This window comes from Sander vitreus, chromosome 9, assembly GCF_031162955.1.
Source record: "Sander vitreus isolate 19-12246 chromosome 9, sanVit1, whole genome shotgun sequence".
NCBI classification, from domain to species: domain Eukaryota; kingdom Metazoa; phylum Chordata; class Actinopteri; order Perciformes; family Percidae; genus Sander; species Sander vitreus.
The window spans coordinates 29,761,998-29,778,299 of record NC_135863.1 but is presented as its reverse complement, the minus strand read 5'-3'; the positions used below and the strand labels follow the sequence as shown (position 1 = coordinate 29,778,299).

Below are 16,302 nucleotides of genomic sequence, written 5' to 3'. Positions count from 1 at the left end.
AGACTTGACAATAAAATGAATATATACAGCATCATTTTTAATTCGACTAACAGGATCAATTTGAATACAAGATACAAAAACCTGCAGTCATCTAGTAACCAAGCAATCAGAGGAGCATGAGGGAATGAGGTTTTACTAATGGTTTACGCTGTTGATCTCTGTAGCAGTTACAAGTTTAGAATGGACCAACATCCAGATAGATCTTTGGCTTGTATCTGTGTGTGTGAGAGCAGAAAGAAGTGATCAGCTGCCTGGATCAGAACCTTTAGTTCTCTCTGAGTCCACTCTGTAGGACTGTATGATCACACTCAGCTCAGACACAAACACAAGACAGAAACGCGCCTTCAGAGGAAAAGCCTGTGAATGGATCCGTCACTTCTCCTACCTCCAGCCTCAATCTGAGCGTAGGTGCTACGCTCTCACCGCCTGCCGCACGTTTGTGTGCCAAGTATCTTTCATATTGCAAAGCTCTTCTCTCTGCTGGCTGGGGTAGCAGCCGTGTTGACGGAGCCTTTAACCCTGTAACCGGACCAGTCCGTCTGCATACTGGAACTGCTCGCTGTTTTCGTACTCCAGCATATCCAGAGCGACCTCGCAGCTCTCCTTGACCACGCGTTCTCCGTCTCCACGATAACGCTGCAGCACAGCCAGACACTCCTCTCGACCGATGGAGCCGAGAGCCTCTGCCGCCTCGTGTCGGACCATGGGGTTCTCCCCGGAGCGCTCCAGAGCGGCGCGCAGGGCCGGGAAGGCCGCCGGGTGCTGCATCTGCCCCAGGACGTAGCCGATTTCATGACGGAACAGAGCGCTGGAGCACTGCAGGCCTGGACACAGACACACAGAGACACAGAGGACACAGACACACAGAGGACACAGAGACACAGACACGCAGACACACAGAGGATACAGACACACAGAGACACAGACACACAGAGGACACAGACACAGGACACACAGATACACAGAGGAACAGAGACACAAACACACAGGGGAACAGAGAGACAGAGACACAGACATAGAGCAACAGAGAGACAGACACACAGAGAGACAGACACACAGAGAGACAGACACACAGAGAGACACAGACATAGAGCAACAGAGAGACAGGCACACAGAGAGACACAGACGAACAGAGACAAGAGACAGCCAGACACAGAGACAGTTACAGGACAACTGTAGGCTTCACTGCATGTATGACATGTAGGACTGTCACATTACTTCATTATCTATCTATCATTCCAGAGTACACCTGCACTTTCACATTTTTGTAACTAAAATATGATCAACAATAGTCAGTCTCTATGTTTGCTCATTAGCTTGCCTGAATCACACTCATGTTGTTGATGTGACATCACTGCCAGGCCCTTCTTGGAATGATCAGACACGAGATTCGTCAGTCCAAATGTTCGTCAGTAACAGTCAGTGGATGACACCTGATGTTAGCCCCACCCATAGGTTGATACGAATCCCTCACGTTTTTGGATCGGGAATCTAATGGCTGCTCATTAGTCTCTGTTCCTCTGTGTCTCTCTGTGTGTCTGTGCCCTCACTTCTCGTTTTCGGCGTATTCGCAAAACACGCAAGCTGTGATTTGCAGCATGAGATCCTTTCCTCTCCTGCTCATTCTGACATGTTTTACAGTAATGGGCGCTGCTAAGTAGACGGATGGCTAGAGAGAGCAGCCTCTCAGAGAGACGTGAGAGAGATGACAGCATGGAGTAAGTGACCTGCTCTAACCAAAGCTGCACCACCCACTCCGACCTTGTCTGGATCCTTGTACGGCTCTCAGCTTTCAACACTATTTTACAGAACTCTAGTCAAGCCCAGATTCACTAACTAACTACTGGCAGGACTCTCACTCTCTCTCTCACTGGGAAAACATGTGGCTGCTACACTTTTTATTAATTTTATTCTGAAGATTCGGTTTACTTAAAATGCGCTAGGACTCATTTTATTTATAAGAGTGTCCTATAGCCTATCTCTTCGGCTATAGGACACAAATTAGACATCATGAGGCTGGGACCCTTGCTGGGAGGACATTTCAGTTACTGGACCTCTTCCCATTTTAATTGAATACAGACAAACACTAAAGCCTGCTGGAGAGTTCTCACATTGATATGCATTTTATGAGTAACATTTTAAGTAGTGCTCACATATGGCTTTTGTAAAATGGGAACCCTGGACCATGATCAATAATGGTCCAGGGAACCCTGGACCACTATTGATCATGGTCCTGGGTCACATTCATGAGGAAAGACTCAGGGAAAGTCGAAATTGGAGGTAGGTGGTTGGGCGCTGGTCTTAGTTTAAGGACAGCACCAGCTTTGTCTGACGTGTGCAAAGTAACACGGAAACATTTATTTCAGACCATGAAAGATTCCCTTCCAATAAAGCCACGAGCTGCTCAGTAACTGAAATGACTGAGCTCCTTGAAATGGTGGCCCAGGATTATAATTCATAGTGTGATCATGAAATTCATTGTCACTGTAAAAAACAGTGAAACCTCAAACTGGCTTCAAACAGAGAGAGAGAGAGAGAGAGAGAGAGAGCTGAAGTTGCACTGTGTGCTGCATGGATGGTGCTGTATCCTACCGTCTCCCAGTGCCAGCACCGCCTCCTCGTTGCCCAGGTTACGCAGGGCAAACATTGCACGGTAGCGTTCAAACAGTGGCAGACTTTCATCCAAAAGGATGGAGCGCAGCTCAGGCACACTCCTCCTCAGGGCTGGAGGGGCCGGGTCCACGGAGCAGTACGGGTTCTTATCGGTGCTGCCATCGTCCAGCTGTGTGTCTCCTCCAGCCTGCAGCCACTCCAGCCGCCGCACAGCCAGCTGACATGTCTCCGCCACCTGCAGAGAGAACACACACACTTCAATTACACAGGGTTCCAAGCAGGTTTTGATTGTCCGTGCTGCTGCTGCTGCTGCTGTTGTTGTTGGACTTCAGCTCTGAAAGTATGTGGAGCTCAGAAACTAGGGCTGCACGACGTGAGGAAAATATCTAATTTTGGACTAATATTGCAATTGCGATATGATTCACGATATTGGAGGGAATGGTCATTTTTGTTTCATTATTCTCATTTTCATTAAAAAAATATTAAAATGAAAATGATTATAGTGCGACTTTTGAGAGGATCCTCTCAAAAAGCTTTAGTCTGTAGGATAGGATTTGTAGGCCGGGAGTCGGGACGTCCCTGCAGCACCACAATACTTCATTCAGAATGGTTTAACACACATTTTGCCTTTAACAAATATTGCCCCGCCCCTGCGATTAGGATATTGCACTAGTCCATATTGCGATTTCGATATAATTGTGATTAACAGGAAAGGTGGGAAAGAGATGGGGGACGACACGCAGCAAAGGGCCGCGTGTCGGATTCGAACCCAGGCCGCTGCAAAGGACTCAGCCTACATGGGGCGCACGCTGTTACTGGGTGAGCTTAGAGGCCGCCCCAGAAATAATATTTTTTTACATTGATAATCACTTTAATCTTTTGGTGCCAGCCATACAGTTTCCCTCTGTATTCAATTAAAATGGGAAGAGGTCAAGTAACTGGAATGAAATGTCCTCCCAGCCTCATGAGGTCTAATTTGTGTCCTATAGCCGAAGAGATAGGCTATAGGACACAGTCTTGACATTATTAGGTCTATCAAATAAAATCCACAATGTGCATTTCCATATTATTGGAGTAGGATACCTTTAACATACAGACACATTAAACGTGTATGACACTCTTATAAATAAAGTGTAGCAGCCACATGTTTTCCCAGTGAGAGAGATGTCCTGCCAGTAGTTTGAATCTGGGCTTGACTGGAGTTCTATAAAATAGTGTTGATAGCAGAGAAAGCTGAGAGCTGTACAAGGATCCAGACAAGGTCGGAGTGAGTGGTGCAGCTTTGGTTAGAGCGTGGGTGAGGTTAGAGCTCACCCACGCTCTTACTGGGTGAGCTAGAGGTCGCCCCAGAAATAATATATTGACAACCACACATCTTTTGGTGCCGGCCATACAGTTTCCCCCTAGTGTGAATGAAGTCTGAAGCTTTAAAACTTTTCACAGCCTTCAAGTTTGTTTCCATCTTAACCCATTACAGTTCCCTTTTCCCTAGAACACGTTCTGAGGTCCCTGTTAAATCCAGAGCCATTCTGCGCCCACACTCAAAAGGTTTTATTGAGGGCTTTATTGGCTGACAATGCTGCCTTGCTAGTACCAGGCTCAGTATGATGTCCTACCTCTATGACAGGATCCTGACTGTACTCTTTCAGTAGGTCCAGAACCACAGGATCACCGATCGCTCCCAGAGCCTCCCCTGCAGACACACAGATCAGAAGTAACCTGGTTAGTATCCTGTCAATCACTGAGGAGTAAAATATGTGTTCTGTAATGAGATGTGATGGTGCGTATGAAGAGTCTGAACACTACCAAACACACATACTGAGTGTGTACCTCTTAATTTGAGGAACATTACAGTCTACTCACACACGCTGAAGGACATCAATGTGTGTTTCATGTCTGTATGTTCAGAGTTATGACTTCCAGGAGGTGAAAGAGTAAAATCTGACACACACACACACACACACACACACACACACACACACACACACACGCGCTCATCATCATCATCAGCTAGTTCTCCCGACTATAGGCCATTTATCACCGTGCAGACACGATAATGCATTGAGCTTGAATCAATAACAGGCTGCGCGGGAATCAAACCACCAACCTCCTGATCTGAATATTCAGCCACACGTGTTAGTGTGTTCAGAGTGTTATTATGTACCATGTGTGATGAACGTATGTGTGTTAGTGTGTTACGGGAACAAAGCCTGAGCAGCGTTATGGCGTTTTTCCACTACATGGTGCCTGCTCGATCTCGCCTCGACTCTACTCGCCTTTTTTTGGTTTTCCGTTATGAAAGTAAGTCCCTGGTACCTGCCAACGGGTACTTCATTTAGTATCACCTCCGTCTTGGTTCCAAGCGAGCTGAGGCGATACTAAAAGGTGACGTGAAAACCTGCAGACTGCTGATTGGTCGGGGAGAATCGTCACTAATCACTGCGTCGTCATTGCTAGCGACAGACGGGGGTGTAGTGAACAAACACGCCATTTTTAAATAGTTTAGCCAGCGGGTTTTTTTTTAACAAAATGTGTCTTCTGGCTGCGGCAACAGCCACATGCCGAGAATCAAAAACAACACACATTTGACGTTCTGTGTGTGTGTATGTGTGTTAAGGCATGGATACCCGACCCGAGCCCGACGGGTCCCGGCGGGCTGGGCCGGGTTCGGACAGATATTTCGAAATTATGGTCGGGTTCCGGTACATTTCCATGAAGTGGAAAAACGCCATTAGTGCACACGTTTACCTGCTTCGTGGCGGACCATGGGTTCCTGCTGTGTGTCTCTGAGGACCGCAGTCAAAGTGGGTATGGCCCGGGCGTCCTGCATCTGTCCCAGGCAGTAAGCCAGCTCGTGCTTCAGCAGGGCCGAGTCATCAGTGAAGGCTTTACTGATCCAGTCTACAGCTTCAGCTCCTGAGTCACAGGTTACACCAATCAGCTCGCAGCAGTCAGCCAACACCGGCTACAGCACCAATCAGCTCACACAACACAATGCATCACACACACACACACACACACACACACACTCCCTGTTCTCGGTTTGGTTGATTTGACCACATGTGCGTCACGTTAAATGTGTTTTCACAGAACAGCGTGCGTGTGTGTGTGTGTGTGTGCGTTTCAGTAATGACTGCCACAGATCCTGATAAAAGCAAATAGCTCGAATTAAGAGGTAAAATAATTAATAAACTTTCACTATTAATACGTCTCAGGATAAATGCTTTGGAAGCAGGTGATCCTACAAATCTACATTTGAGTGACATTTTTTTGTTTACAGGGTATTCAACATTTCAACCCTGGTTTCATTAAAAGACATTTGTTCATTCAAAGATTTGACTCCTTTCTTCCCAGGGGTCGTAAAAAGTTAGCCTGGTCCTACCAGACTCTGGTCCACTAGCCTGGTCCTACCAGACTCTGGTACACTAGCCTGGTCCTACCAGACTCTGGTCCATTAGCCTGGTCCTACCAGACTCTGGTACACTAGCCTGGTCCTACCAGACTCTGGTACACTAGCCTGGTCCTACCAGACTCTGGTCCATTAGCCTGGTCCTACCAGACTCTGGTACACTAGCCTGGTCCTACCAGACTCTGGTCCATTAGCCTGGTCCTACCAGACTCTGATCCATTAGCCTGGTCCTACCAGACTCTGGTACACTAGCCTGGTCCTACCAGACTCTGGTCCATTAGCCTGGTCCTACCAGACTCTGGTCCATTAGCCTGGTCCTACCAGACTCTGGTACACTAGCCTGGTCCTACCAGACTCTGGTCCATTTCATTTGTCCAGAGAGTCTGGCCTCTCTCCGTTGACAAGTGTTAACTTCCTTGCATGTGCAACAAGAGGGGAGACCGACAACAACTATCGGCTTATATTTAGCATTAGCACCGCTAGCGTTAGCGTTAGCCTCCTTCACCACTAACGGAGCGAGCTGGAAAATCAAACTTTTCCCGAACCCCGTGGAGAGGAGGGCCACAACATCATGGCCACCAACACAACTCAGCAAAGATTGTTCTTGCTCGGGCTTTAACTTCTGGATATTCGGCAGCCATTGCTGCCACAACGGACCGAATGGCTTCGCTCGCATCTTTCTAGTGCACGTCCTCAACGTCATCGTTCTCAGCCACTCCCTTTGTTCGCTGATTGGACCTACAAATATTTGACCGAAGAAAACCCAAGAATATACCGCAAACCCAGACGGAGTACTGAAGGGAAATGAAAATTGAGCGGAAGTAAGTAGGAGGGCGGAGCCAGGCTAGTATAAAGTAGGGGGACCCCTATAAATGATCTGAGGAGTCTGACTGGACTTAGGGCTGGGCGATATGGAGAAAATCAAATATCACGATATTTTTTAGCAAATACCTCAATATCGATACCGCAACAATATTGTAGTCGACTATTGGTGCTTTCACAAAATATTTACACAATGGGATTTTTGATAAATATTCATCAGTAATGTGGATATAATGACTAAGTGGGTAAAGGCAAATAATAGAACAGTTACAACAGTCTGGTAAGTTCAGAAAATGACATCACTTTACTATAATGCAGCCTTTAAAACCAGGAAAAGACAACACTTGTGCCATATTACGATATCCAAAATCTAAGACGATATCTAGTCTCATATCACGATATCGATATAATATCGATATATTGCCCAGCTCTAATTGGACTGCCTTCATTCTATTTCTTATTTTGAAATGCTCAGCCATGTTCATGGATGTGTGTTGGATTGTTGGACACGTGTTACCTCCCAGGTTCTTCAGGGTGAACAAGGCTCTGAAGCGCCGGGTCAGGTCCACTCCAGGGTCCACCAGAACCTGTCCCACCGCCGCCACCTGGTCCACACTGGCCATTCTGCCGCACAGGGAGACACACAGTTGGGTGTCTTCGGTCTGAAACACTCCTCCTTTAAAATGTTTCAAACTGCTGAGCTGATTAGTGATGTGAAGCTGCAGACAAATGGATCAAATGAAAAAAGGTCCAAAACATTATCTTGTTGTGCTGCTTTTCCTCATCCTAACATACATTAATATTATTATTATATATACTTATTGATAATAGGTGTGTTTTGGACTGTTGATCAGAACAATACATTTGATGACATCACTAGGAATCACAGTTTAACTCCATTCTGAACTAGGTGGGTAAAGTGGCAGGTCTGCGTGGTTATCCAGCTGAGAGACCACAGTAGAATATGATGAAGTGAGCTTATAAACTAAGCTGACAGACAACAACTGGTGAAACATTTGAAGGACTAACACCAATTCAAACTTACACATATTTTCTCTGAAATGTCATCAGACAAAAAGTTGCTCAGAGATAATATGAAATCATCGCCTAGTTCATCAAACTACTGATCCAGATCTATTGATGGGAGAGCCACACAGGCCGACTGTCATCGATCTGGGCTATCAGCCACGTTTCAGGCTGACGTCACAGGGGTCGTGACGTCAACAACCGTGGTTACAGAACACAAATCAGACACCAAATCATTTATGCTGCACCAAGACTCAATCCATGTGTACTGTAAGCGTATGTGCGCATGTGCAGAACCGCTAATAGAGTTTATTAATCCAGAAAACAGTAGCCCGGGTGAAGCTAACTGTTAGCTTCCGTCTCCTAACTTCCTAACTCTCCCTCACAGCTAGCTGACGTAACACACACACACACACACACACACACACACACACACACACACACGCACACGCGCGCGCGCGGGCTCTGGCTAACCTTTGGGTCCACAGGTGAGGTTAGAAACAGCTGCTGCGGGACCACGAGTGTGTTCGGTGCCGCGGCTGCACGTATGCGTCCTGTTGCAACTTCCGCTGGCAGGACCAGGTTCCGGAATAACCTTTCAGAATAAAATACAGAAAACACACAATATATTTAAAAAGTCTTAAAAGTAAAATAAACAAATAAGAGGACTGTGGTTTCTAAAAAAAAAAAAAAAAAAGTTTAGTGTCACAAATTATTTTCCAAAAACGGAGTGTCCCAAATGATGAGGGTCTTATTTGAGACAGGTTAAGGTTAGGGTTAAGGTTAGGGGTAGGGGTAGGTTTAGGGTAGCACAGGTGGTTTAGCAGGTTCAAAATTAATTAAGGACATTGTATGGGGAATTTGGGACACTAAACTGCACGTATACCAGCTCGTTGTTGTTTATCAGCCAACATAAAATGATATGCCTCATGTTCTAGTCATCTATTAAACAAGGAGATAGGGAAAACTACCCAGAATGCATCACAGCATCAGTTCATCTGACTATGGATGGGTTCATAGACAGTATATAGAAGGATGGGTTAGAAGATGACAGACTAAAGACAATACAATGACCATTTTAAATTCTTAAAAGTAAGGGACAAGTTCTATTGTAAGCCATGTTCATGCTCAATAAGCATGAGTTAGACAGGCAACTCTTATTTCATTTTCTTCACCCCTATGTTGTCTTGTATTATTATTTTCTACGCTTTAAAGCACACATGCAAAGTCCACTAACACGTGTAACTGTTAGCAGAGTATGCAGCAGTGGCGGATCTAGAAAATTTGACATGGGGTGGCAAAGGGGTGGCGAAAGGTCTTGGCAGGTTGGCATTGGAAGACGGTACACGGATACCCCCATATGTAAATGGCTTGTGTGGCAAATAGAAGAAAAACTGTAAAACTGCATAACATAATTCTATCATTTGTTTGACCTTTTGGTTGATCATACTGATATAGTAAGACAAATAGAATAGAATGTGTCTTATTTTATCAATTATTATGATCAAACAAAAGGTCAAACAAAAGAAACATTAGATATTCATTAGATAATCTATTTATATACTGTATGTACATATATAGCTGGAACTGCTGCCCCCGCGACCTGACCCCGGATAAGCGGACGAAGATGGATGGATGTACATATTTACATATCTAACCTTATAACATATACAACAGAATAGAAATAGAAATAGCTAAAAACTGAAAACATGTCATGCCACTCAATGACATGACATGTTTGTGAATTGTCCTTCACATGAGGAGCGAGATCCCGTGGATCCACGCGACTACGCAGGCAAAGTGTCGCTCCCCGTGTGAAAAACCCTTTATTCCCACAAATGGGAAATTCTCACTGTTGCAGCAGCGAGGGATAGGGATAGCTTCATATTTCGCTTCCTTTACGACAACTTTTAACATGTGCAAGATAAACATGAGCAGGGGCTAAACGGCTTTTCAAATCCATAAAAAGTATTGGACAGTTTGAATAAAAGTTAAAAAAAAATTTTTTTATTGTGGTAAATGCACATCTTAAATAATAGGTAGTTGCTGAGCACACATGGTTATTGGAGTTAGAGAAAATGGCATCCCAACTGGCGCATACTTGTGTGTACTGCTCTTGTGCAAAGACATCCATCTTTTTCCTTTCCATATTTCTTAAAGTGTTCTTTCTTTGCCATATTTTAGGAATCATCAGAAATCCTTACATTCATACTGTATATTCAAACATAAACAAACTGGTATACGATAGCAACAATAGAATCAAAGATAGAATGGAGTAGAATCAATAACCATTTGGATTGAAAACATAAGAATACATGTTGTTGTTGTTGTCATAACGACACACTATGAATACTGGGACCCAACTTTAGTTCTGACACAAATTCACTCAGACAGCAGTTTGTATCAGAGAGTCATTTGACTGTGACAATTCAAAGGTGCACATTGCAACGAGAGAAAAGACACTGGTCCAGCAGAATACCAAGTTGGAAAACATGGAATTCCACTCCAGAGAGATTGAACCGCAAATGAATTTCTATCTCAGTTCACTTGAAGAACAAGTACGGCGTGAACTGAAGGACAGCGAGGCGAGGCTCACCCAATGTGAATCTGAGGGAAGAGTTCACCTTATAATCCGAGAGGACTTGCTGGCCAATGTCCTCGATCAGCTCCAACAACAGAGAGAGGGCAGCACTTTGAGCCATGACAAAAAGCTGATGCAGAGGGAGATGTGTGACTTGAAAGTTCAGCTTGCTGAACGTTTCCACTCCCCACCCGCGGAAACAGAGTATCTGAAATCCCAGCTGGGAAAAATCAGCAACAGGCTGCGAAAAGCCCAAAAAGATCTCGACCTGCAGTACTTCATCACTGAAGACCTGAAAGTCGAATTGGAGCAGATGAAGGGAGAGAAGGAGGACCTTATAAATAATGTGGAGACTCAGAAAATCGAGCTTCGTAAAGAGAGACAGATGCTCGCGGTAGGTAAGACCACCAACGTGACGTTGGAGAGCTATCTGGAGATTGAGAGGGCTCAAGCTCACGAGCTGAAGGATAAATTGAGCAAGATCGAGGAAGCTCTCCTAAAACAGGATGAGGCGGCAAAGGAGATACTGGAAAGATCCCAGGCTTCCCATAGAGCCCAGCTGGATAAAGCTCTGGCTGAACGTGTCCACTCCCCACCCGGGGAAATAGAGTATCTGAAAACCCAGCTGGGAAAATTCAGCAACAGGCTGCAAAAAGCCCAGAAAGATCTCGACCTGCAGTACTTCATCACTGAAGACCTGAACGTCAAATTGGAGCAGATGAAGGGAGAGAAGGAGGCCCTTAAAAATAATGTGGAGACTCAGAAAATTGAGCTTTGTAAGGAAAGACAGACGCTCGCAGTAGCTAAGACCAACGTGGAATTAGAGTTGGAGAGCTATCTGGAGATTGAGAGGGCTCAAGCTCAGGAGCTGAAGGATACATTTAGCAAGATGGAGGAAGCTCTCCGAAAACAGGCAGAGGAGGCAAAGGAGATACAGGAAAGATCCCAGGCTTCCCATAGAGCCCAGCTGGATGAGGCTCTGGCTGAACGTGTCCACTCCCCACCCGGGGAAACAGAGTATCTGAAATCCCAGCTGGGAAAATTCAGCAACAGACTGCGAAAAGCCCAAAAAGGTCTCGACCTGCAGTACTTCATCACTGAAGACCTGAAAGTCGAATTGGAGCAGATGAAGGGAGAGAAGGAGGACCTTAAAAATAATGTGGAGACTCAGAAGATCGAGCTTCGTAAAGAGAGGCAGATGCTCGCGGTAGGTAAGACCACCAACGTGACGTTGGAGAGCTATCTGGAGATTGAGAGGGCTCAAGCTCAGGAGCTGAAGGATACATTGAACAAGATGGAGGAAGCTCTCCTAAAACAGGATGAGGAGGCAAAGCAGATAATGGAAAGATCCCAGGCTTCCCATAGAGCCCAGCTGGAGATACAGGACAAAAGCAACAAAAACTTCACGGCTGCTCTTGAGAAAAAGTGTGAACATCAGCTAGAGAGTGAGCGTGTCCTATGGCAGAAGGAGAAAACCTCCCTGCTCGAGGAGAGCGAGAAAACAAGAGCCTCCTATGTGGATCAGAATGATGAGCAAAGCTTTGTGAGTGACTGCCTCCTGGCTGCTCTGAAGAAGACTGAGCAGCAGCTGGAGAGTAATCTCAACCAGTGGAAGGAGGATAAGGCATCTCTCCTTCAGGCCACAGAAAGCCTGAAGCTGACTCAGCACGATAAAGAGCAGGAGTGGGAGAGGACCGAGAGTACCATGAGGTCCCAGCTGGTAGATCTTCAGAGCCAGATAATGACAAAGCCAAAGAAGAAGAAGTGATACAAAAAACTTCTGCCTGGCTGAGGAAAAGAAAACGCATTTGTACTTGTATAGTTTCTGTCTGTCTGTCTGTCTGTCTGTCTGTCTGTCTATGTGGGTCTGTCTGTCTGTCTTTCTGTGTGGGGGTGGGTCTGTCTGTCGGTGTGTCTGTCTGTCTGGTTGTCTGTGTGGGTCTGTCTGTCGGTGTGTCTGTGTGTGGGTCTGTCTGTGTGTGGGTGGGTCTGTCTGTCTGTGTTTGTGTGGGTCTGTCTGTGTGTGTTTGGGTCATTGTGTGTGTGTGTGTGTGTGTGTGTGTGTGTGTGTGTGTGTGTGTGTGTGTGTGTGTGTGTGTGTGTGTGTGTGTGTCTGTGTGTGTATGTGTGTGTGTGTGTGTGTGTGTGTGTGTGTGTGTGTGTGTGTGTGTGTGTGTGTGTGTGTGTGGTGGTGTGTGTGTGTGTGTGTGTGTGTGTGTGTGTGTGTGTGTGTGTGTGTGTGTGTGTGTGTGTGTGTGTGTGTGTGTGTGTGTGTGTGTGTTTGCACACAGGGCGTGTGATGCGTCAGTGCAGTAGTGTTGGAGTAGTAGTGCCTGTAGTTAGCGCATGCTGCATGCTGCTTCTGCTTGCCACTCTCTGCTTTCAGCTAGATAGCCCTTTGTTTTCAGGGGCAAAAAGAGGAGCCGAGTGTGTAAGCCTCCTCAGCCGGTACATAGCCTCTCCACTGCCAAGATCTCGTACACGCCTCCCCGTGGCACACATGGTAACTGGTCCCTTGTGGTTCCAGACTAAGTTGTACAGGATCTCGGAGCAGCAGTGGGCCCCAGAGACGTGGCATGCAGGCCCATTGGTGAGTGAAAATGCCCTGATGCCCGTCAACCACTGTCCCAGTTATGGGTAAATAGCCCCAGCTATGGGTAAATAGTGAAGACCCCAATGGCGGCACAGGCGGAAGATGGTGGTGTGAGAACCACCACGACGGCTGGGAAGGCGGAAGAAGGCAACCCTACAGCCACGTGGGTTAACTCGGGAGGGTACAGTGGCTAGGGGAGCAAACCCCGAAGACAAACCTGCACCTGGGGACAGACACAGGCGGAGTCCAACTGACCGGACCACCGGCAGCCCCCTGCAATTCCAGCCAGACGAAGGTCGTCATGGGTTCCCTCACACCACTGGAGGTCCATCTGGTAGGAGTGAAGATGGTGGGAATGAGGTCTGCGCACCCACACCATCACCTTAATCTCACTGATACTGACAATCACACCTCATCGTTCTCTTGTTTGCATCATTATTTAATAAATGTCACTTTATTATTGTTACGTTGCTGTGCATCTCCCTCTTTTGTTGTGGCCTGTGAGCCGGTCGTAACAAGTTGGGGGCTCGTTTGCCGCGAGTATAAAACCAGGACCTTGTTTGTGGTTTTCTTTAATTAATCCTAGTTAGTTGCTGTTGAGGCAATTTGGTTTAGAGCTAGTCTATTGGTGTTTAAATGTTAAGTTGCACTACAGTCATGTGTAATATAGTTTGATGTATAAATCAGGGGACAAACGTTCATTTGCATCCTAAACCCCCAAAATATAGTTGACTCAAATTATTTTATATGTTAAATATAATATACTAAATATAGGTTTTTGTCTGGAGGTACATGTTGGTCATCCAAAGAAAATAATTAAATTAACAACACAGGAGCATTTCTTTCAGGGACATTTTGCAGGTTTACTACGAGTCTCATGTAGCTTTAGACTTTATGCTTTAGAATATACACTGGTTATTGTCAAATCAGCTACAAACTTGAATTATTTGCTAAATATCAATTATGAGTTTACTTTTTTGTTTTGGGAATAATCAATAAATCCTATGATTTTAATACATGTAGTTTTGGTTTAAAGGTGCTGTAGGTAGGATTGGGAAGATCCAGAACTTAGCCAAAACATTTGAACATCAACAACTTCTCAGTCCCTCCCCCCTTTCTGCTAAAGCCCAAAACCTTCCCCTAAGCCCCTCCCCCAACAAGGGCGAATGAATGAGTGTGCATGAGCAGTGATTGACATGCAGTTAGACACCCCCCCCTCGCTCTGATTGGTGCATCTGAACAGGGAGCGGTGGATTTTTGGTGGTGCCAGAGGAGCCAGAGTTTTTTTTTAATGACCTGCTTCATGTAGTTTTACTGGAACATAGGGTCAGTTTCAGCAAATATGACAGAAAGTTAGTTTTATAAGGCTTACCTACTGCACATTTAATGATATGCCTGAGCCCCGCCTCTTCCTCCGACACAGAAAGCAGATGATCTACGATTAAAATGTTGGTAACATTCATTTGTATGTCAAAATGAATACATCTTTATTTTCGGTTATACAAATTATCACCAAAAGCTACCGAGCTCATTTCCATATATCGTGCGATAAGTCCATGTATTGACTATCGCGACAGGCCTACTCGTGAGAGCAATATCTGGCTTTTTAGCTTCAGAAAGCTCAACTATGTTCACCCGTTAATTGTAACTGTTTTTCTCAGTCATTTGGTGCTGGTTAGGTGGCTTTATCAGAACTTTTTTTTACTTAAAACAGCCTCCTGCTGCTGATGGAAATTGTGCTGAAGAGAGCAGTGAGAGTGAACCAAAACAGTAAAGTTGTAGGCTACGAAACATAAAAAATGACCTGGAAGTTGCTAAAAACGCTTCTTAGAACTGAACAACATTTGTTTGTCACTACGAGCGACCCCTTTTTCATTATACCTAGTCATTTTTTCCATAGTTAATAATACTAAATATTGATCAGTGCAGCTTTAAGGATTTAGAGTTTAGAGTGACTAACTGACAGTTAGTCAGTTAGTCTATAGCCTAAGCCTAGCCTCATCTATAGCCTAAATCTATACATCTATCTAAACAGGAAGAGAGTGGTGCAATAAAATGGGCATAAACACAAATAAGTTGTCTTTGAATCCTAAATCACAGTGCCCCATAAATCTACATTTTTTATGAAAGTACCACTCACATGAGAAATGAAGGATTTTAATCAACTCCATCTCATCCCTTCAGACACAAATTAACCACAAAGTACATTTCATGTAGGACATGAGCTCTGGGATTCAGACTAAAGTCAAAATGTCTTACATCTACAGTATTAAAGCCTTTTATTTGAACCAGACAATTAGAAGACACACGCTTTTACACAAAGTACAGCTGATAGTTAAATGCCTTACATACATCACACTATATTACTTTTTCCACACTGTTTGATTTCACTAATACATCTGACAAGTGCTCTTGGAAACAGGAAACAGAACCTGTCACAGGGCTAAAAAATAAGGTTTGACAATTTCTTGTCTTCTAGAAATAATGTTTGGAGGCTTTGAGAGTCTCCATTTTTCTTTGTCTCTGTCATTTCACTGAGTGATATGACATGTTATGCTAGTGTACTGCAATTTATATTGAAGAAGAATATAAACATACCATATGATCCATGGGTAACTGCAGGCCTCTTCCTCCCTGTCATCTTCATCTACCTCTTGATCACTCCCTGCCTCTGTCCCTCTCTCTGAATCTGCAGCCTCCTCTTCATCGCTCACAGTCAAGTCTTCCTTTCCCTTTTCACTTTCACTTATTTCTGCATCTCCTTCTGTGGTCTTCTCCTGCCTGGTCTCTCCAGTTTACTGCCTTCTCCTTCTTCATTTCCCTCCTTCTCACCCTGTGCACTACTCAGCATTTTCTTGGCTAGCAACATCCCCACATTTAGGCTTCAGCTAATATCTCCAGCTACTCTGGCCTGCAAAAGTCAAGATGTGAAAAGCAGGTTATGCTTGTATTACATTACACTGTAGGGCCCTGTAGCTAATAAGTAGCCTAGCCTGACAAACATAACATCAGAAGAGATTTATTACATGCAACATTTATGTTTAGACTAGCCTTCTTTATCCCGTTGTATTTGTTGTTTTCTCAGTTTGACAGTAAAGGATGTAACCTGGTTTAATTTGTGCAGCCTTATTGCTGTGATATGTGAGAGGAAGTGGATTTTATAGTAGCCTACTCCTTAACTAATCACATACGAAATGATCGGTCTCAGCAAGCACTGTGTAGTGTGTAACAAAAACATGAGAGCTGGCGCGCGCCAAT

General features: G+C 44.9%; 1 protein-coding gene across 3 annotated transcripts; it reads right to left on the bottom strand.

Moving 5' to 3' along the window:
* Window positions 1–16: 16 nt before the first annotated feature.
* dohh (deoxyhypusine hydroxylase/monooxygenase) lies at window positions 17–8,445 on the bottom strand. Of its 3 annotated transcripts, none has more exons than XM_078259586.1 (6): window positions 8,345–8,445; window positions 7,362–7,563; window positions 5,362–5,529; window positions 4,230–4,306; window positions 2,593–2,848; window positions 17–824 (listed from the first exon to the last, which is right to left on the bottom strand). In XM_078259586.1, the coding sequence occupies exons 2-6, from the start codon at window positions 7,465–7,467 to the stop codon at window positions 514–516; spliced, it is 918 nt and encodes a 305-aa protein (XP_078115712.1). In that variant the 5' UTR covers window positions 7,468–7,563; window positions 8,345–8,445; the 3' UTR covers window positions 17–513. The 3 variants fall into 3 exon arrangements, with proteins under 3 accessions (XP_078115712.1, XP_078115714.1, XP_078115713.1); XM_078259588.1 differs by having other exon boundaries at window positions 7,362–7,468; XM_078259587.1 differs by having other exon boundaries at window positions 7,362–7,537; window positions 8,345–8,440.
* Window positions 8,446–16,302: the final 7,857 nt, after the last annotated feature.